At 59.2% G+C, this 21934-nt stretch overlaps 1 protein-coding gene across 3 annotated transcripts in view; it reads left to right on the top strand.

Annotated features, from left to right (window-relative positions):
- The window catches only part of LOC102748739 (DIS3-like exonuclease 2), a 161559-nt gene extending 146359 nt beyond the window's left edge, over positions 1–15200 (top strand). For 2 of the 3 annotated variants that reach the window (XM_081813389.1, XM_081813388.1), the window contains exons 7-13: positions 3332–3515; positions 4126–4212; positions 7137–7284; positions 7689–7819; positions 7990–8094; positions 9416–9517; positions 10222–15200. In XM_081813389.1, coding sequence (XP_081669515.1) covers positions 3332–3515; positions 4126–4212; positions 7137–7284; positions 7689–7819; positions 7990–8094; positions 9416–9517; positions 10222–10371 — 907 coding nt within the window. In that variant the 3' untranslated portion in view covers positions 10372–15200. Of the gene's footprint in view, positions 1–3331; positions 3516–4125; positions 4213–7136; positions 7285–7688; positions 7820–7989; positions 8095–9399; positions 9518–10221 lie in introns of all 3 variants that reach the window. The other variant, XR_014143331.1, reaches the window with a different exon arrangement.
- The last annotated feature ends 6734 nt before the right edge of the window (positions 15201–21934 follow it).

The raw sequence follows: 21934 nt of genomic DNA, 5'->3' as shown, positions 1-21934 counted from the left end.
CCCCCCCCCCGCCCCCCGCTGGTATAAGAAGGATTTTAAGGACAGGTTGTGGGGAAACGGTCCCCGCAGCTATCCTAGAACACTAATGAGCCGTGGCAACACCCAGGGAGTCGGCCTTATTGCTCCGCCACCTCCCATTTTGGTGACATTGACAGTTTTCTGGGATGAATGCTTGATATCAGCAAACTCTCCTGGAGAGAATGCCGCAGGCTCCCCTCTCACGTCCTGCCCCCTGTCCTGAGGGAGGAGCTGAGACACTCTGGGAGAAATGGAGCCCCCGGGGAGGCACGAGGGACCTGTCCAAGGTCAGCCTCTGCATCTCAAGCTTCGCCGGACTTCTCTAGGTTATAGGAGCACATTGGCTGTTCTCCCACCAGCTTCGGGCGCTCATGGGAGTGTACTGGGGGCCCAGGGGGGGTCCAAGTAATGGAGAAGCAGCTTGACCGTGGTCCGTTATCACTGCCTAGGGCTCTGAGCATCAGCCCCACCCTCCCCATCCCTTTCTTCCTATTCCGTCCTTACTTGAGAACCTGAGAGATGTGGCGGGAGAGCCCCTGCAGGAACTGGGAGCAGGAGTGCGGCTCCAGCCGGGGAGGCACCCCATGCATTCAGTTCCTTTGACCCGTGGGGACAGGCTAGAATGCCACAGCCCCGCCGGCTGCTCTAGCCGGCCCAGCACTCCCTCGCCGGCAGCCTGACCGCAACCCTGCTATGGGGTCATGCTGCCCCCTGCTGGCCACACTAGCAAAACACAGCCCAGGGTCAGTCCCCAAGTTATATAGGTGTTAATTAGTCGCCCAAGCTTGCAGCTGGGCTGGAGACTGCAGGGCTCCCAGTAACAGACCATGGGCGCCCCGCCCACAAGGATTCTCAGACTGTGTGGGCAGACAGGTCTAGAACCGCCTGGCACACAGTAATGTTCATGGAGTGAACAGACAGATGAACGAAGGTGTGCATCTGGAGCGTTCAGGTGATGACGGCATCTGGTATCTGACCGAGAATAGACAGCAGAGCAAATCAGACATTTATTGAGCAGGGACTGAGACTCCTCTTGGGTTGACAAGATCTAAAGAGGAAAACCAAGTATGGAGAGTCCAACAGTGCTAAACTGCGACACAGGTGACCGCAGAACAGCCTGGCTCTTGCCGCCAGGTGGCTCATTGGCAGTTAAGGACCCAGGGGGTGATGGAGACAGCCTTCAGCCTGGGCCTTCAGGGAAGGCGAGGGAAAGGCAGGTAAGGGGGGGCCAATGGCAGGGATGAAATTCAACAGGGCCTGGACGGTGGGCATCCTCCAGGATGCCCTTATAACCTGTGATATTCGCATTGGTCTCCACGACCGCCCTGTGGAGCAGGTGCTGCTACCCCCTACTCTACATTTGAGAGAAAGGGGGGGTCACAAGAGGTCCCGGAGTCATGCCTGTTCCTACAGCAAGAACACGGAGCCGGGATTCAGACCTCCACTTAGGAGACGGTGGCCGGGTTCCAGTGCCTGAACTCCGAGGTTTCTCAGCAGGAAGGGTTGTGCACGAGGACAGATTGGGGGGCAGAGGAAGGCAGAACGGTCACTGCAATGGCTATGAGCACACAGTAGGGGACAAAGAAACTCCTCCTTCCACACCTAGGGTTTCCTGCGTGGTACAGGGCCCAGCGGAGGCCTGACGCTGGCGTCCTACGCCCCACAACAGGCCAGCCCGAAGTCAGGCCCACAGAGGAGGGGCTACTTCTCCCAAGGCCCATACCTGGCCCCAGTCCCTCCGATGGTGCTGCCACCAGAGGGCCATTCCTGCAGCCCTTCCTCCTCATAGAGAGGGCTTCTGGGAGAGACAGATGTGTTCTCTGGACAGCTTGGCAGACGAGAGCCACACTTCTGCCATGGCAGGCCCAGTCTGGGGGGAGGAGGGGCTCTGTCAGCTCGTGCTTGTCCGTCTCCCCCAACCCCATCACGGGCTGCTTTTCTTTCCAAGAGCTTGGCGTGGTGACGAGGCTAACCCTAAAGCACCACCTGTACCTCCAGGGAGAGGCAGTTCACCTCGGGCCTCCGGCTGCTTGCTGGCAGGGCTACGGGAGCTCACTCCCTGACCCCTCCTGGCTCTGTTGCAAGAAGCACAGACTTGGGGCGCCTGGGTGGCTCAGTCGGTTAAGCGACTGCCTTCGGCTCAGGTCATGATCCTGGAGTCCCGGGATCGAGTCCCGCATCGGGCTCCCTGCTCGGCGGGGAGTCTGCTTCTCCCTCTGACCCTCCTCCCTCTCATGCTCTCTGTCTCTCATTCTCTCTGTCTCAAATAAATAAATAAAATCTTAAAAAAAAAAAAAAAAAAAAGCACAGACTTGACGTGCAGCTTGGGGTCCAGAATAAAGGCAGGGAGAGTGGTCCCTGAACTGGGCAAGGCTGTCCCCATACAGGGCACCCTGGCCACGATGGCAGCAGCGTGCCCAAGCCCCCTTTCCAGGGGCTTCTGCTCTCATGCTTGTGTGTGATCTGCTCATCCTCCCACCGGAGCCCTGGGTGGGGGAAGCAGCACATGGCCTCCTGCCCCAGATCTGGGGGGTGGGGGTGCCGACCTCAGGGCTGTGCAATCCAGCTTCCCACTTTGCCTGACTCCTCAGTCTTGGCACGTTTCTTTCCTCCGCCATCAGGCCCCGCTCCTCTCCCCTCTCCCTGGGTCCTGGGGGTAATTTTGTCTCTCCACTCGAAGCCGTATCTATCCATACTTATTGATTCTAATTGCACGCGAGGGCAGCAACACTCAAGTGTTCAATCCTAAGAGGTTAACTGAGATTTGAACACCTCGACAGCACATTTACCTCGCCCCAGGTTGTGTGATTCCTCTTGCTGTCTGTGACCCTCCTGCTCATCCTCAGAAACCCTCCTCTCCTCCGGAAGAGAAGGGAGCCCTGGGTCTGCTGACCACCTTTTACGCACCCCCAGGAGGCGTTCCGAGTTCTCTTGGCAGGCCTGGGCATCTCGTTTTCTTACAGCTGGGGACGCCCCTTGGTGTCCTGGGAGGCGAATCATTCAGCAGACAGCTTTATTGAGCACCTTCTCTTTGTCAGGCAGGGTGCTGGGGTGCCAAGCACAGGGGCCACGGCAGAGAAGAAGACAGATGCCACCCCCCCCAGGACAATGGGGAGGTGGTGCACAAGCTCCTGAGGAGTTAGCGCAAAGAGGGGCATGAGCAAGGGGGATGAGATTGGGTGGCAGGAGGGCGTCTCTGGGCTGAGACCGAAGGGCACGAGAGAGCCAGCCTGCAGGTAGCCTGGGCAAGAACAGGCAGCGGCAACCCTGACCCCTGCTGGATCCCCCCCACCCCACCCCACCCCCACTGCAGGCTCGTGGAGGAGTTTATGCTCCTGGCCAACATGGCAGTGGCCCACAAGACACACCGCACCTTCCCTGAGCGTGCCCTGCTGCGCCGGCACCCCCCACCCCAGACCAAGATGCTCAATGACCTCGTGGAATTCTGCGAACAGATGGGGCTGCCCATGGACTTCAGCTCTGCCGGGGCCCTCAATGTGAGTGCTGGGGGTGCAGAGGAAGGGGGAGGCCCTGGGGAGAGGAGGCCTCCTAGTCACAGAGGCCCCGGCCATGGGCCATGCTTCCCACCAGGACCAGGCTGAGGGAAAGCCACTCTACAGTCCTCCATGGGCAGGGATCCTGCGGCCAGAGCTGGGCTGGGCTGGGCTGGGCCCAGAAACTTTCAGTTAGGGGGCTGAGATGATTGGAAGCCCGAGAATGTTTTAATGGTAAGTGGTGTCAAGTGCTCCCTTCCTGGAACTAAGCCTTGTGGGGCGCAGGCCTGAGCTCTGATCCCCCGGAAGGGAGGCTGTTCCCATCTGGGCTTTTAAGCCTGGGGTAGGCAGAGAGATGCCTTAGGTCAGACAACTGGAAACCAGTCTCTCTGTCCAGCCAACAAGACATGGAAGGGCTGACGTCAGAGCCACGGCCCAGTGTGGGACACCGGCTGGGGGCTGCTGGCCTCCGCACTCCACCATGGCTTTCTGAGCAGGGTGGAGCCCCTCAGCATACCCTTCCTCCCCAGAGCCAGGTCTCGGATGGTCAGAGGGTGACAGGGGCCCCAGAGCCTGCCCCAGCTTGACTGCCTATCACACGGTTTGCTTCTAGAAAAGTCTGACCAAAACATTTGGAGATGACAAGTACTCACTGGCCCGGAAGGAAGTGCTCACCAACATGTGCTCCCGGCCCATGCAGGTAAGGAGGGGCCTGGTCCGCCAACCTCCCCCTTCTCCCAGGAGCATCCCTGACCTCCACACGCAGAGGACCTAAGGGGAGGGGTCGGGAGGACAGCCCCAGGCATTACCTAGGACAAGTGAGCCCTGAGCTCCTGAGCCCGATCTGCCTCCTACACAGTCCTACACAGACTTGCCTGCCTTACCTGCTCAAGGATGGTTTCTGTGGGGCCGTTAAAGGGCCCAGTCTGAGCCCCGCTGCCCCCTGCATGGCCTCTGGGGCTCTGTTTCCTAGCTGAAGGCCGGGAGTCATCCCAGGCACACACCAAGCCTTCGGTGCCCAGTCCCCGCAGACCAGACCAGCTCGGGGAAGGAATGGGGGCTAGTTAGCAACTCAGTTGGATGGGCACCCTGGAGGGAGGAGATTATCTGTCTCCCATAGCAGCCTGCCCAGAGGAGAAGTCATCAGCCCCCACCATGCCTTGTGGACCCCAGGCAGAGAAGTTTCCCTCTTGCTAGCTGGTAGGAGAGGAGTTAGGCGGTGGGCCTGTCGCAGGCAGTGTGACGGGCGGGCAGCCTGGGAGGTAGACAATGAACTTGCTCCTAGCAGCACGTCTCAGCCCTCTGAGGCTGAGCTTCAGCCCCTGCAGGCCCCAGCATCTTGGGAAGGAGCCACCCCACCGGCCTGTCAGGTCAGCAGGATCTGCAGATACTAATGGGGCCAGCTCGGGGCCCCATTCTGGCCAGGGGGCAGTGACAGACCATTTTTCAGGGGCTCAGTCACTCTGCAGATTCAATCTGTTCACAAGAACCGGGTCACCTCAGCTAGCCACAGCCAATTTATTTCCTGACACTCATATTTTCTGCCAGGAATGGAGCCATCGGGGCCCTTTTGGGTCTGGCTGTCTTTACCCTGTCCCTGGTCACAAGCGTCTGCCCCCACCAAGCACCTTTAAAGCACACCACACAGAGGGGCAGGTGTGCCTGTGGCCACGGGACTCGATGTCACTCTGCCCTCTAGTTACTCTGAGACACGGTCGCCCCTGGGTCTCAGCAACTGCCTGTTGACTGTGCCAGGCAGGGCCAGTTGGGCTCCCGTTCCCTGCCCCCTGCCTCTGGAAGTGTCTGGAACTGTCCATCTCAAAGGTCAAACTAGCCCTGGAGCTCTGTGGAAAGGAGCTCTCCTCTCCTGAGTCACCCAGAGCCTGAAAAAGAGTGGACTTCTGGCCTTGCCTGCCAGTGAGTGACCTTCAGGGCTGGCCTTTGTATGGGGAGCTGATGACAGGGGGCTATGGAGTTTCTGTGGTGCCCCTGAGAGCTAGGACGGGGACAGGGGACCAGGCAGCGGCAGCAATAATGAGCACAAACGTCCTAAGGAAGCAGCTGAAACAGGACACCTGGGACTTTGCTGTCCCAGAGAAGTCACAGTCCCCGCCCATCCCACCCCACCCAGAGGCACCTTCCCAGCCAGGAAGGGGACCAGGGCCTCTGTGCTCCTCACCCCAGCTTATGTGGGGAACTGGGCCACCACCACTGAAAACAACGCCCAAACGTGGCTCGGCGTGGAGGCTGCCCCCCCGTCCCCTGGTGACTTGCCCCGGACATAACCCAGGCTGCAGCAGGAGCTGGGAGGCGGCCTCGGGGAGCTGAGCAGGTCATCACCAGCTGCGCCCTGATTCCTGGCCCGACACACACGGTAACCGGAGCGGGCTGTCCACTTGGCCGAGCGCACAGGCGGCAAGGGGAGCGAGCGAGTGAACACCCAAGGGTGTGACTTTGGCCCTCAGTGAGGAACCTGTTCACTTGCTCCTCGCCGCGTGCTTGAGTCCCAGCCCCGAGAGCTCGGGGGCCACAGGGCAGGCAGCTGCGGGGACTGTGGCCAAACCACCCACACAGCAGAACCACCAAGGCCTGGAGAAACTCGGCCTCTCTTCGTGTACCCCGGTCCTCACTTCTCCCCTGCAGAGGGGCCTCTTGAACTCAGACCTCTGAGTCTTGGTGCCAGGACGGCTTGTCAGGGACGAGGGCTGAGGCTGGCGGCTGGTGAGCCTCTCCCTCCCTTGGCTGGCGCGGGGTTGCCGGTAGGGGGGCCCGGAGGTGCCAGGGGGCCAGCATGGCCTTCCACGGGACCGGGATCAGGGCTGGAGGGCATGAGGTCGGTCACCACCAAAGACTAGGCCTGGGCCACAGAGGAGGGAGCCAGGCGCCCACTGCCCATGTCCCTGGAGGTGGGTACCAGGCATCCCGCGCCTTCTCTTCTACGGGCGGGCCGTTCTGGCCGGGTGGCGGCGGCGGCGGGCTCCGCGTCCTCACAGAGCCCTGTGGCCGCCCCGGCTTCCGCTTCTGCCTCCACAGCATGTCCGCAGGCCCAGTCTGGCCGGCCACAGGCCGCCTCCCCTCCTCCCATCCCGTGGAGCAGGCCAGAGCCGCTCCCTGCTTGTGGCTGGCAGTAACCGCCCCTAAAACGACAGCAGCAGGCCGAGCTCCTCCCCAGCTGCGCTCAGACTTCAGCCCGTGGTCCGCCCTCCCCAGGGGCTCCAGGGCCGGCCCCACCAGGCTCCGAGGGAGGGGGCCTTCCGGCAGCTGGAGGTTTCCCCGCACCCCCTGTGCCCACAGAGGCGGGGTGGGCCCCTTGCGGTGCTTTCTGGCCTGTTCTAGGTGCTGCCGCCACGAGGGGTCTGCACAACCTGGGGCAAGGCCCACATTTGTCTTCAGCGGGAGAGGGGCGTGGATGCGTCGTGGCTGGGCGCAGCCCCATGGCAGCCCCTGGGTCCCCTTACAGAGAATGGCCCCTGGCCTCCTCAGGCCCGTGGTCCGCCGCCTGCGACCTGGTGGGTCAGGCCACTCCAAAGCAGCCCATCCCGAGCCTCCGAGTGTCACAGCCTGGCCGGGCAAACCCAGCCGTGGCCTGGCCCGGCCTGGCTCTAAGACCCCCCCCCCCCCCAGATGGCCCTGTACTTCTGCTCGGGGGTGCTGCAGGACCAGACGCAGTTCCGGCACTACGCCCTCAATGTGCCGCTCTACACCCACTTCACCTCTCCCATCCGCCGCTTCGCCGACGTCCTGGTGCACCGCCTCCTGGCCGCCGCGCTTGGTAAGAAGCACAGCCCGGGGGCTCGTGCAGGCCTGCGCCCACCTAAGGGCTGCCCAGGCCCAGAGTGGGTACCTAGCAGCCAGAGGCCACACTGCATGGCTGTAGAGGCCCCGAGGGGTGGCCAGCCGAGCAGCAGGGGAGCCTGGGCCCAGAGACCCTCCCCAGCCCACCCCCACCCCGCCGTGAGCATGCTAGGGGTCGGCTGCAGTAGAGCTCATTAGAAGTCCTATACAAAAGCCAAGGGCCCTAAACGTGGCTGCCCCCCACCCCAAACCCTCGGAGCTGGGCAGCAGAGAGACCTCAGCTCAGCGTGGGCCGCCCGGAGCACTGTGCCGCCTGTCCCCAGCCGTGGCCGGCATACGCACAGCACCCCGCCAGCAGCCCCGCACCCACCCTCTCCCCAGGCTACGGGGAGCTGCCCGACCTGGAGTCCGAGGCCCTGCAAAAGCAGGCCGACCACTGCAATGACCGCCGCATGGCCTCCAAGCGCGTCCAGGAGCTCAGCACCGGCCTCTTCTTTGCCATCCTGGTTAAGGTGAGGCCGCCCCCAGGGCCCCCTCTCCCCCTCCTCCACCCCACTTCCCCTCCTGGGCACCGGCTCACAGGGAGCTCTCAGGGAGCTCAGGGCCCCCCGGCAGTTGGGGTGGGCCCTGGGGGTGATGCCACATCCTGTGGCCAGGCCTTGGCTAGAGCCCTGCCCTGCAGGAAAGCGGCCCCCTGGAGTCAGAAGCCATGGTGCTGGGCGTCCTGAACCAAGCCTTCGATGTGCTGGTCCTGCGCTACGGGGTGCAGAAGCGTGTCTACTGTAATGTGAGTACCACGGGCCGCCGCGGCCAGGTTAAGGACCTGCGGGCAGGGGTGCCGAGGGCATCTGCTATGACGTGAGTGCCGGGACCTCGTGGCTTCCGTCCAGAGCCCTCCCCCACCCCCAGACACACTGGGCCGTGTCCACCGCACTGTCTGTTTTCACCTGCGTGTCCCCCCCAGCCTCTGACGGGGTCCCCTCCGTATTTGCCTGGCATCGGGGAGGGGGGCCTGGCCCAGGGACAACCCTTGATAGACACACAAGCATGGAGGATGGGAGCACAGGCTGGGGTCCTTGCTGTCCTCACCTGCCCGGGAGAATACAAGCCGTGGTGGTGACGTTGGCCATGTGGTGGCAGAGGGCGTGCCGTCCCTGACCTGGCTTCCCTCTGCCACCCAGCACCAAGCCCACCTGATGGGCCATGCCGGGACACCCCGCTGCACCTGCCTGGGATGAGGGATCCGGGCCAAGAGTCAGGCTCGAGAGAACGGGCCCCTCCCTCACCAGTGCAGGATGGCAGAGCTCGCAAGCCTTGGGGGATTTCTTCATGGGAATGTGGAGGAAGGAAAGAGCAGGGAGTGGTCCGTGGCCACTCTGGAAGCTGTGTCCCCTGAAGAGAAGGAAGAGACCAGTCCTTGCCTTGGGTCCTGCCCTGCCTGTGTGGCTGTTTATTCAAGGTTCTTTCCGACGGTATTTGGTTCCTGTGCTTGTCATCTGAGGGACCTATTTCAGCTGACCTTGCGGTTAGCAGGTCACCCCCTGGCCCCTGACCCTGGCTTTGAATTTCCTGACATCCAGGACCCTTGGGGGAATGCAGAGCCCCGCACACAGAGTGGAATAAGCATGGAGTTAACACAATAAAGCAGAAGAGACAGAATGGAGTCCAGCTGGGGTCCGTCAGGGCTCCGGTCCTGAAGTTCACTGAGCAGGACAAAAGTTCAAGTGTCGGTCATCAGACAGGTCTAGGTGTGCAGACGAGCCGGCCCTCAGCCTGTGCCTGCAGGGGTCGGCACCCCTCTAGGCTTAGGCGCCCGGTCCACCTCGGGCCTCAAGTAGACAGTCCCTGATGAGCCCCTGCCGCTCAGCACTCGGTCACCCTCAGATACGGCCTCAACGGAAGCTGGCCAGAGGCTAGAGGCAAGGGTGGGGTGGTCCCTAATCAGAGGTCGACAGCCCGCTGCTGGGCACGGGGTCAGGGAGCTCTTTCAAGGCCAGTCAGAGGCGGGCAAAGGTAGGGGGCTGCCTCTGGGGGTGGGGGGGGGGCGCGGTTTGCAGGGTCAAAGGTTAGGAGCTTACAACTTGAGACGTAGATGTGTGTGCCCCCAGGCTCTGCCCCTGCGGTCCCACCACTTCCAGAAGGTGGGCAAGAAGCCTGAGCTCACGCTTGTCTGGGAGCCTGAGGACGCAGGACAGGAGCAAGTGCAGCAGGTCAGACCCCAGGAGTGGGGCAGCTTCTCCAGAATACCACTGTGTGCCCATCTGCCCCCTTGCTCTTCGTGAGCCCTCCTCCTGCCTCCTGGGGCACACTTGCCAGGCCTCCCCTGCTGGCCCTGCTGCCCCTCCCCGCGCCCCGGCACTTAGGCTCCCCCCATGGGATTTCAGACTCTATATGCAGAGACCCCGCGCAGCTCCCGCATATGCCCTCCTTTGGGCCAGAGCTTTCCCGTACTGCCTGCCCTGCCCTGCCCCCCACCCCCAGTGGGGAGAGGCAGGGGGCTCTGCCTGTCTCTCTAAAGCAGGGTTTTAACCGTTGGGGTCTTTTGGGTAATCTCATGCAAACTATGGATCTCCTACCCAGGAACTTGCATATAATGGTTTTCACCTACAGCGCGCTCTGAAGGCCAGCCCCAGACCCCAGTTCCTTTTTCCCCCAACCCTGGGCACTCACTGTGCACCAGGCAACGCACACAGCCGTGTCCGGCTCCCTGACTTCTCACCGGGGCCCTGGGGCCTCAGTATCCAAGCAGGCTCAGCTTACAGAGGCCTGCAGGAGAGGGCAAGTGGTCCTGGGGCCCAGCTAGGTGGACAGTGGCAGGGCTGGGCCCCGCCCGCAAGTTCTTTCCCCTCCCGCCCCCCAGACCGGCCCCCCACGACCCACTCGTGTCACCAAGCTGGGCTCTGCTCTGCTGCAGGTTGTCACCATCTTCAGCCTGGTGGAGGTGGTACTGCAGGCCGAGACCACCGCCCTCAAGTACAGCGCCATCCTCAAGCGGCCGGGCACCGAGGGCCTCCTGGGCCTGCAGGACAAGGAGGAGCGAGACACCGGTGGCCCACAGGCCTGAGGCCTCCCGCGCAGCCGCACCCCGCCCACACCCCTGCCCCACCCACCGGCTTTTAGGAATGGGACCTTTCGACACCAAAGGGGATTTTTAATTTGGTTTTTAACAACTCAGGGTTTTGTTTTTATTTCCTCATTCTATTTTATTTTTGCAGCTCAGTTTTTAAACAAACTGGAGAGGAGAGGGCGGGGCTGGACGGAAGGCTGAGGCCTGGCTGGTGCTTCACTGGAGCGGAATGGGACCCGGTCCTCCTGGGAAGGCCAGCCCCCCTTCTGCCAGGCCACCCACTGCCTTCCCCTGCCCAGGAAACCGGGGACTTTCAGCAAATCAGTGTCATGGAATAAAATCAAGTGTGAATTACTGTCTGGTGTGTGACGCACCGCTGGGAGGCCTGGGCAGCAGGGTGCCCCTTGGACCCAGGACAAGGGACCTGGCTCAGGCTCCACCCCTCTCAGCTGAGCTGGGCTCGCCACCCTCCAGAACCTTCCTGTCAGTCCCAGGATGATTCACAGAGCTGGCCACATGTCAGATTGATGCCCGTGCCTCATTCTGGCTGATTAGAAATGTAATTAGTATGCAAGACAGCAGGCTTACCCATCACCCTGCACCAAGTGACTGTCCCTCCCCACCCCCACCACCTCCTCTCTGCCTGCTGGCCTCAGGAGGGACGGCACGAGTCCTGTGGCACTCCCTCCCTCAGGTTCTAGGCCAGAGCTCTGAGTAGCCCTGTCCACACCCCTCGGTACAAGCCGGTACCTCAGCCCTCCGGTGCCAATCCTGTACCCTGGTGGCGCTGAGGGAGCAGGGGGACAGAGGGGACCTGCGCCTGCCAGAGATGACCAGGGAGGGGAAAAGGGGTGCCTGGTGGCCCTAACCTGGCCTCGTCACCTTCCTGGCATCGTCCTGAGCACCCACCAATTGCACCATCCCTGGGGACCCAGGGACCGAGATGGAGGGCCACTGGGCCGTGCCCTTTCCCCAGCTGGCCTGACCACAGCCTGCACTCCCTCCCTGCCCGACTAGGGAACCACAAGTTGGCTTCCCCAAGGGCTGCCAGAAACAAGGGTGAAAACCATAGTGACCCCTGCCCTGGTTCCACCGTGCGTTTCCTTGGGTGTCGGCATTAACGAGCCCATTTGATCTGGTTGCAGTGAATTCTCTTCAAAGAAAAATTCAGTGCAGTACCTTGTAGGAGGGCCTCGCGGGGACCAGAGGACCGATGGCGTGGCTGCCTTTGTCCCCCACGGGCAGGCCGTGGCTCATCATCCGCCCAGCCCCGGGCCGGGTGTCAGAGAGGAATGGGGAACACGCCACAGTCATGCCTTCCTTTCTCCTGCTCCAGCACCTCAGCCGGCCTTCCAGGTGTCCATCTCGCCACCCCCAAGATGTCCCTGAGGCCACCACCCCCCCATCTGTCCCTGTCCCCAGAGCCTTCTGCAACCAAGGATCTGAAGGGAAGATAGGTGCGAGGGGCTGGTGGTTTGGTATTTGGATGAGGAGAAGATTTCTGGGTGTTTCCTGTCCTAGGCAGCCCGACAGAGCCCAAGGGCAGGACGATCTCAACCCTGTCTCCATCCCCTGGACTGCCCCACCCTCTGAGGAGGAGCCCCGTTCTGCCCCGGGGCTGTCCCCTGCTGGCCGCCCACAGAGCCCAGGAGCCGAGCCCCCGTGGCGTGACACCCATCAGAGAGGCAGTGGGTCGGAGCCCCTGGGCCCTCTCTTGAGCAGCATGAACTCGGACCGGACCCCAGTCCTTACTCGCCCCGGTGCCCCCTGAGCCCCAGTGAGGCGTAGCCGGCTCGGTCAGCAAGGAACATCTTTGCCGCCAGGACTTGCTTGGGCAGAGGTGGGTCTCGCCCTGATGCACCCTAGAACCACGGGGGCCGTGGCCACCCCAGCCCAGCCCCGCTTCATCTGACAGAAGTGGAAACTGCACCCAGAAAGGAGCCAGGCCTCTGGCCAAGGTGACACAGCAAGACTGCCCAGCCAGGACCGGGCTCAGGCACCTGCCCTCCACTGCACCCCACTGCCCAAAGGAGGCGGCCCAGCACTCTCCCCCAAGGTAGCAGGGTCCATCTTCGTCCCCTCTCCCAGCACGCGGGGCTCTGGCGGAGGTCCACTGAGGGAGCCAGCCCCTTCTGTGTCCCCGTGTGATGGAAGTATTGACAAAGGGGCGACGAGACACAAAACCTCATCAAAAAGGAAGACTCATCCCTGCGGCTGCTCCAGAGCGTCGGTATGCAAGTACTGGCAGAAGCCCAGGACTCAGAGCGAGGCTCTGTCTTCCTCAAGGGGCCCCCTCGGATCACCATGGCGGAGGGAGCCGGAGATGCAAATAACGTCACTACGAGACGAGGCTCTAGCAAAGTTCCGAGGCTGGAGAGGGCATTCCCAGCTCCGAAGGGACAGGGGCCAGAAGATGATGCGTGGGCCCCACGGGGGTGAAGGAACTGAGGCTCGAAGGTACTTGTCTAACGCGGAGCTGTGAGGGTCAAGGTCGCTAGGATCAGAGAGTGCTGAGAGGACGCGCAAGAAGATGCTGGAAAGGGAGATCGCATGGACCCTCTGAGCTGGCCTGAGAGTTTGCGCTCTATGCGAGGGCCGTGCAGGGCTGGGCCGTGATACGCCCCCGTGCCTTCACCGCTTTACTCAGCAGGAGGGCTGCGATGCCCCGTGTTCTCGGGGCTGCTGTCCAGCGGGGGAGTGGGGTCACTAGCACAGCAGGCGGTGGTGATGGCGTGAAGGGGAAGCCGGACGGGGGGGGTCCCATGGGGGCAGAGCCTCAGGGAGCAGCCTGGTGGCCATTTGCAGGCCCGGGCCCTGAGGCCCAGCGCTGTCTGGGCAGTGGAGGGGGCGGGAGGCCAGAGCACGGGTGCGGGTGGGCCAGGAGCGCCAGCGAGCTGGGGCGGCGAGGGCTTTCCTCGCCGTTGGGGTGGGGGGACAGATAAGGGGTGCAAGCCAGCATCCCCAGGCTTCGCGCTGAGAACAGACCCGGGGGCTCGGTACAGAGGCAGGGACCAGGAGTGGAGCGTGTGGGGCGCAGCAGCAGCAGGGGGTGGTAGGCAGTTGGGGGATGGGGGATGCCAGGCTGGGCCCGGAGGTGCAGGGGAGAGCGGTGCTCGGGCGAGGTGTCCTCAGTGGATTAAAAGCCTGGGAAGGCTCAGGACTGAAGATCGGCTCAGGAAGATGAGAAGGAGCTAGTACAAGGAGGCTGGGAAGGAGGAGCCAGAGAGAGAGGGGTCCTGAGGCTTCAGGAGGACTCCTGTCTTGATTACATAGGACAGAAACCCAGTGCGAAGTGGCTCTGGGAGGAAGGGAACTGATAGGAAGGCTGGACAGAACTACCAGAGGAGGGCGGGAAAGCCCACCTTGGGGGAGGCAGGGAGGCACCACGCCTCCAGATCACCTGGCAGGGCGGGGGTGGAGAGCCTGTGCCCCTTCTCTGTTTCTGCTTCATTTCCTCCTGGTGTAGATCACTTCCTCCGTGGTGACCTTCTGGAAGCGTCTGCCTTCTGTATCTTGCAGCCCACCCTCCTGGAGAGAGACTGACACCCTTTCCCAGCTCTAGTTAGAGAAGACCCCAGGAAAGAATGGGGCAGCTGCCCAGCCCTGGCCCATCAGAGAGCTGTCATGGAACAGAATGGTAGCTCCTGGGGTCCCTGGCAGCTGGGAGGGATGGGCAAGAAGCTGGGGAGCAGGTGCCAGGAAGAGGCTAGGCCACCGGGGAGACACAGCACCAGATGCCCACTGCAGCCCAGACACCGCATGTTCTCACTTATGTGTGGAGTCTAAAAGAATCAAACGCATAAAAGCAGAGGAGAATGCTGCTTTCCAGGGCCAGGGCAGGGAGGAAGAATGGGGAGATGTTGGGGACAAAGTTTCAGTTGTAAGATAAACGAGTTCGGGGGATCTCATGTACAGCATGGTGGTGTAGTTAACAATTCTGTGTTGTGGACTTGAAAGCCGCTAGGCGGGTCTATCTGCAGTGTGCTCACCACAGAAAGCAAATGATCGCTCTCAGGCGATAGATATGTTAAGTAGCTTGCTGGTGGTGATTGTTGCACAATGTATCCATATATCAAAACATCTAGTTGTACATCTTGGATATATACAATTCCTATTTGTCAATTATACCTCAGTGAAGCTGCTAAATAAACAAATAAAGACAAACGGAGTCTGTGTGCCTCCCCCTTAAATCTGGACAGGCTCGATGGCTGCTAATATGCAGAAATGTGGCAGAAGTGACTTGGGGCCAGTTTCGAGGCCCTGGCCTTAAGGAACGGGCAGCCTCTACTCCCTGTCTCTTGGAATCCAGCTGCCATGTTGTGAGGATGCTCAAGCAACTCTGTGGAGAAGCCCTCGTGGAAGGGAGCCAGTTCCTCAGCCAGGTGACGGAGCCATCTTGGAAGCGGACCCCCCAGGTCCCATCCAGCCACCCCCGCCGAAGCCCCATAGATCAGACACACACTGTCCCCTCCAGGCCCTGCCCAGATTGCAGATTTGTGATCCAAGAAATGTGTGAGGTGGTTTGGGGCTGGTTCGTTATACAAACCATTATAGATACCGAGAAGAGAAGATCAGTAGAATGTGTCAATAGATAGAGCTTATGATTGAAAAATGAAGAAGTGATTTAGAAACAGTGGTAAATATCAACATAGAAAGCCAAAAGAGAGGAAAGTGGTTGCCTCAGAGATGGGAAAAGGCAGGGAGGGAGACAGGGAACTGCTGTTTTTGTTCTGTCGGAACAAACCTCACAGAGCAATTTGGTAATTTAAACTATATTCATGTATAACTTGGATAAGAATAAAAACCCAAACAACCTCCCCCCCCCCCGCCAAAAAAAAGTTTTTTTTTTCTTAGCAGGAATGGATCTACAGTTCTTTTAAAAGGCTTTTAAAAGGGATATTAAACAGTCCATCATTCCAGTAAGATAAAATTCCTGCTGACAGGTGGCCTGATACTCCCAGTGAGTTCAAATGCTGCCTAAGGCCTTCTACTTAAAGACTCAGGTGGCAGTCTGGGCGGGGACGCCCCTGGGGGCTGTGGTGGCTCCCTGTCTGAGCCAAGGTAGGGAGTCCAGGGCAAGGGACTAGGCCCTGGGCAGCTAACCAGCCAGGAAGTCGGGGGGGGGGGGTGCGATGGTGTTGGGCAGAACCACAGGTGAGGCTGTGGGCCTCCCCAATGTAATGCAAGTCTGCAGGAGGGCTGAACTTCAGGCCCCAGCTGGACTCTGACAACAGAGGCCCAGTTCATGGGCCCAATCACAGATTTCAGGGTCAGTTGAAGGTGAGAGGGGTATTGAAGTAGATGAAAGACGTGAGTCCTGGTGAATGGAAGGAGAAAGATGCCTTCCACAACAGTAAAGAAGATTCTGGAGATGGGGGGAGGGTACATGAAGTACTTGGAATGATGAGTTTGAATTTGCACATAACTGAGTCAGGTTACATACTTAAAGCCTTCTGCAAGATCATCTCTTTGAACCTTCTCTTTTTATGAGTCTTTATGGTTTGGTGGTTTGTCTTTTTTTTAATATATAGAAAGCAATTTTGGGGGGTGGAGTCCCATTTTAGTAATTTATTTTACTTAAAGTTGTTTTACTCAAACACTTTCGTGAATTGTGTTGTGTTCTTTAATGTTCATAAATTGTTCATTGCTCAGTTCTGGAAAGCGTTGAGCCAAATACCGAAGAAGCAACAGATAGGGAAGCGCAAGACAGAAGCAGAATGTCTCCTCGAGGAGATTTCACCGTCGTAGATTTTCAAACCAAGCTGCTGTTGGAATAAGACTGCCCTCCTGGTTCTTGGGATAGAAAAATCAGAGTTAAGGTACTGAATGCAGTCCCAGGAGCAAGCTTTCGTTCCCTCGCCTTCTACATGCACGGCCAAACGCCCCGTCGGCCGTGGAGGTGTCATGCTGCATCCCCCTAAGGAGAACGACCTTGAGCCACGGCTGCCGCTGCACCCCCAGCCTGGGGCAGGCTGAGCCCCCGGGAACTGTATGAGGAAGGGGGATGGTGGTGTTTCCAGCCCTGCTGGTGGACGGTCCCCTCTTCTGCACTCCCCGGAGATATGTGACCCAAGTTCCCCTGTGGAAGGGCAGTGCCTGGATGTCCCTCCCACACGGGTGGGTGGAATGGCCCAGGAGGAAGCCTTGCCCACACAGACCTTAATTACAAATACTTGCTTTCTAGGAATAAACCACTTTGTCTAACACTTGGCCGACTGGCTTTCAAACACTCAGCTTTTATTTTTTTATTATTATTTTTTTCAGCTAGCTTTCATTATGTTCAAGACCTGCCTTTTTTCAGAAGTTAGGGTTTCGCCTTTCCCCCTCCCCCTCCAGAACTGCGTCTGTCCCACGGCCCTGCGCTCACAGCCCTGTGACATTGCTACTGTCCTTCTTCCCATTTCACAGATGAGGAAATCAAGGCTTGGGAGAGGTTAAGTACCGAAGGACACCCATTATAAGTGGTGGAGACTGAGCCCAGGCCCCAACATGCTATGGGTGGGCTTTTTGGTCTTTGCCAACCTGGGGGTCTGTCATGTGGTTAATTCTGCATCCGTTGAACACCTTTTTGTTATCATCCTCCGTGAAGAAACTGTCCAGTAGGAGGAGAAGCCAGGGCCAGGGGAGGCAGACTGGAGAGTGGCTGGCAGACAATTGGCAGCCACAGAAGAGGGATTTGGGGTGTGGCTGTTGTGAGGGTCCTTGCAGGGAGGGAGCCAACAGGGAGGGCAGGCACCAAGGAGAGGGCGGATCCCGTGGGCCAAAGGACAGAAAGTCACACAATGTCCCAGAGCCCCTCCTCCACCGTGTTCGCCATCTTTCCTCTGTCAGTGACTCCTCACCTGCCCCCGCCTGTGCTCCCCGCTCCCCCAACACCACCCCCTCCACCAGCACCTCCCCTTCGTGCCCCCCTCCAGCCCCCCCGAAGCACAGCCCGGCCCCAGTCTTGCGAGCTGTCGGTGGGCCATACATCCAGGCTTCTGTCCTGCCCGCCCCGGCATTATTTCCTGCCCCTCTCCAAGGGGGTCTGACTCTGGTCACCTCAATTCTTCCCCTGGGACAGTGTCCAGGAACATAATTCGGTTTACGTACCCCACCCCCGTTTCTAGACAGGAAGCCCCTCGCCCGTTGGGTCTGATTTGACTCTGCTAGGCCTCCAGGATGATTTACATATGGTCGGTGCTCAAGAGATTTTCACTGAATCAAATCGTCTCCTCTAACCAACTAGTAGCTGCCCAGCTTCTGGTTTTTGCCTCCAGGACCCTCGCTGAGGGTCAGCTCGGTGAGGGCAGCTGCAAGGGCCCTGTGAGCATCGGAGGCCTCCATACCTCCTCCCAAACCTCAGTTTCCAAGGCTGGTGTAATGGGCTTCCGCTATTAGATTGCCTTCTGGGGTCTTCCTTTGGGCTTTACAACCTCTCTCTGACCCCACAGAGCTGGTGCTGACCCTTGTGCAGGTCCAAATTCCCAGCGTGAGGGAATTCCCAAGTGACTTGGTACAGTGTAACCCCTGGGGTTCCCGGGTGTACCCCAGTATGCACTTGAGCTCTGGCCTTAGATGCACTCACCTCTGCTGGGCCCCAGAATGTATCTCGGCAAACTTTTCCCCCCCATGGCCCCGTGGATGCCCCCGAGGTCTGTGCTGTCTCTGGTTCCTTCCAAAGGACACCCCCCCCCTCCCTGGGGCTGTTCTCCAGTCAGTGCCCATGGGCTCCGGGGGAAGGGCAGAGCCTCAGTCTCTGGGACTGCGTCGGGCACCACGGACACGGACACGCCCAAACCATAGCTGCAAATAGAGGCAAGAGGATCCTCCCTCCCCTGCAGCCAGTGCTTTTCCGGTGACCTCTAAGATCTCTGTCATTGAGCCCGTGACCCTGGCCTTGCCTGTTGCTCTCCGCTGAGGGCTCCATCCGGTCCCCAGGCCACGATGCAGCTAACTTCCATGAGGAGCTGAGGAGCGCAGTCCCCGGGACTTTCTTGATGGCCCCCTGCTTGGGCCAGGAGGAGAGGCAGGTGGGGGGCCTCCTGTCCTGGCCCCAGAACTGCCTGGCTGGAGAGAGGACACATATCATCAGAAGTGCAGGGAGGGGGGGCTCCGGGGGGTGTAACTGGCTGAGCATCCGACTCTTGTTTTGGGCTCACGTCTGATCTCAGGGTTGTTCCCAGCTCCTGCCATCCTCCCCCTGCCCCCCCAGCAGGGCTGTCACAACGTTTCCCAAGGAGGGGCGGGGAGTGTCATCGTGAGATCAGGAGGGCAGGAGGCGCAAGGGGCCATCCCTCCGTGGGTCGGTGGGTGGCAGCTGCTACAGGGGTGGGCTCCGCATCACCCTGCCCCTGGCCGAGCCGACACGCACCCTGTGCTGGGGGCTGGGACCCGGCCCGGACAGCCTTCGGGGGTAAACGAGGACAACGGTGGAGGGTGCTGGGGCTCCAGATGGGGCCCTACAGGACAAGCCCTTCCTTCCCAGGGAGCAGGCAGACCAGGACAAGCAGACTGCAGGCTGCACAGAGCCAGGCAGCCCCTGGCCTGGGCTACAGTAACCCCAGAGGCATGACCTCTTACTCCACACCAGGAAGAGCTTGCTGCCCGCTGCCTTGGAATCCCGGGCCCCAGAGGAAGGACTATAACCAGATACATCACAGGTGACTCAGGCCCAAAGGTGCCTGCCTGACTCAGGGCACAGTGCCCCCGTGGCCCCATGCAGCCGCGTCAGGGCTGCAGGCTGCGAATGTGGACAGACAGACTTTGTTTACCGCCAGTGACAAGTCATGTATGTTCGATCTCCAGTCCCGCTCAGGCACACGACAAAATTCACAAGAAACCAAGGCCGATCACAACTGATGACTACATGTCACCGTAAGAAGCACTAGCAGCTGCACTCCTGGCATTTATTACAGAGAAATGAAAATGCATGTTCCCCACCCCCCGCAAAAAACCTGAATGAATATTCACGGCAGCCTTATTCATAATCGCCCCAACTGGAATCAACCTAGATGTCTGCACTTGGACATGGGACTAGTCAAACACTGTGGTCTACCATCCCACAGAAAGACACTCAGTAATACAAAGGAGTCAACGATTGATCCATGTTTGGATGAATGTGGTGCTTTTCACCACAATCAATCAACAATTGATCCACGTTTGGATGATCCATGTTTGGATGAAAAAAAACCAACCCCAAAAGATTGCAGGATTCCATTTATGTAACTTATTTGAAATGACAACATTTTAGAAATGCAGGAGAGGGGCTAGGGACTGAGCAGGGGTGTGGGGGGGAGGTGAGGCGGTTATAAAGCCATCTGTTCCTATCCGTGGGGTTGGAGCTGTTCCGTATCTCAACCACAGTGGTGTTTATGAACCCACACATGTGACAAGATAGTGTAGAACTTACACACCCACGCAAATGAAGTACATGTGAAGGCGGGGAGGAATCCGAATCGAAATCTGAAAATCTGTGGATTGCACCATTGGGGGAAATTGGGCAGCATACAGGGGATCTCTGTATTATTTCTTCAACTGCATGTGAGTCTATAAGTTATGTCAAAAATTCCAATTGAAAAAAGGTATGGTGGGGAGCGCCCGGGTGGCTTAGCCGGTTAAGCGTCTGACTCTTAGTTTTGGCTCAAGTCATGATCTCAGAGTCTGAGATGGAGCCCTCCGCTGGGCTCTGCACTGGGGGTGGAGCCTGCTTAAGATTCTCTCTCTCCCTCTGCCCCTCCCCCTCCACTTGCACAAGAAGCTCTCTTGCTTGCTCTCTCTCCCTCCCTCTCTAAAAAAATAATAATAATCCAATTGAGAAAGGGTACGGGGAATTTACTGGAAAGAAGACTAATCTTGGAGTAACAAACCCTTCACCTACAGCCTGATAAAACCAATTAATTAATTAAGGACGTGCCCAGAAGTTAGTCTCCCCCGACCTTTAGCCAAGAATTTCCCTAACACAGCAAGACAATACAGCGGACAGAAGGAGCTATGGGGGACAATTCAGGGGCCAGGAAGGATGCCTCCCAAGGTGATACCTCTCCCCAGATTTAGAGGACAGCCAGGTCAGTGTGCTTGGCGAGCTGCTTGAGCAGAGGGGGGCTGGGCAGGGAGACACTGGTGGCCAGGACAGTCGCCCTGGTTTTGGGGACCAAATACACGGCTCAGGTGGTGAGGAGGCCAGAGCGCAGAATGGAGCTACATGGTCCGCTGGGGTGGGGGGAGCCGGGAGGAAGGTTTTTCTTCTTGGAATATTTTAAAAATCGTGGTGAAAAGCACCACATAAAAGTTACCATCATAACCATTTGTCTGGTTCCGTAGAGGTAAGTGTATTCACACCATTGCACAGCAGCTCTCCAGAAACTCTGTTTCACCAAACAACCCCCACCCAGGGCCCCCTCTTCCTGGCCCCTGGCAACCAGTTCTGTGCATTTGACAACTTCAGATGCCTAGTCTAAGTAAAGTCACCCAGCGTTTGTGCTTCTGCCACTTAGCATCATGTCCTCAGGGTTCATCCGTGGTGTACCGTGTGACAGGATGCTCTCCCTTTTTAAGGCTGAATAATATTCCATTACGTGGATGGACGGCATCTTGTTTATAGATTCACCTGGTGATGGACACTTGAGTTGCTTGGCCCTTTTGGCTACTGTGAACAGTGCTGCTATCAACATGAGGGTGCAAATATCTCTTCTAGACCTTGCTTTGAATTCTTTTGGATAGACACCCAGAAAGTGCGATGGCTGGATTGGAGGAAGGCTTGTGAACCAGCCTGGCTACTGAAACCCCTTAGCCCCCTAACAGACGTTGCACCTGCGGGTATGCATGGCCCCTGGAGAGAAAAGACTCACCCTGGGTTCCATCTGCGTGTCCAAGGGAGCAGAGATCAAGCTCATGTACACTGGGTCCCACCCCTCTCTGCCCCACATGCACGCACACACGCGCACGCACGCGCACACCTACCCCACGAGGCCGGCCCGGCTCTCAGTATTCAAACACACAGACGAGGTTCCGCTCTGTCACCACCAGTCCCACCCTTTTCCACAGCACAAGAAGTCTGGGTCCAGGCTCCTAGGCGCGCTCTGAGCCCAACCCCTTCCCCACCTGCCCACACCAAGCCCGGTCAGAAGGACCAGGCACCACATGCCTCCTTTCCCCCTCTCTCGGGGCCTCGGAGCATCAGGAAGCCAGACCCAGGCCCCTGGTCCAGGCTGCGTGTGTCCCACCCAGACGGAGCCTGCCCAAAGCTGGCTTTCAGCACTGAAAAAACGAGCTGAACGTAGGAGTAACGGTTCTCCCACCAGGCTGTGAGCAAAGGGTTGGGACTGGCCCCTACGGGGACACGGCAAATGCTCCTTCCCCAAAGGGGACGTGCCCCTCCAATTCCCCGCGCTCCCTTGGGGTGACAGCTGGGATTATCCTGTGCTGGACAGACCTGCCCTCTCCAGGCCCCCTGCCCTGGGGCTTGCTCGGCCACACCCTGCCACTTCCCTTCTGCCCACAGGACTTCAAGTCACAGGGCGGGGCGGGGCCCAGGGGGCCACCGGGGGCAAGGGGAGGGACCCCAGCCTTTTACAGCCCG

Source organism: Leptonychotes weddellii, chromosome 3, assembly GCF_054177405.1.
Source record: "Leptonychotes weddellii isolate Sample4059 chromosome 3, ASM5417740v2, whole genome shotgun sequence".
NCBI classification, from domain to species: domain Eukaryota; kingdom Metazoa; phylum Chordata; class Mammalia; order Carnivora; family Phocidae; genus Leptonychotes; species Leptonychotes weddellii.
This window is presented reverse-complemented; position numbering and strand designations above follow the sequence as displayed.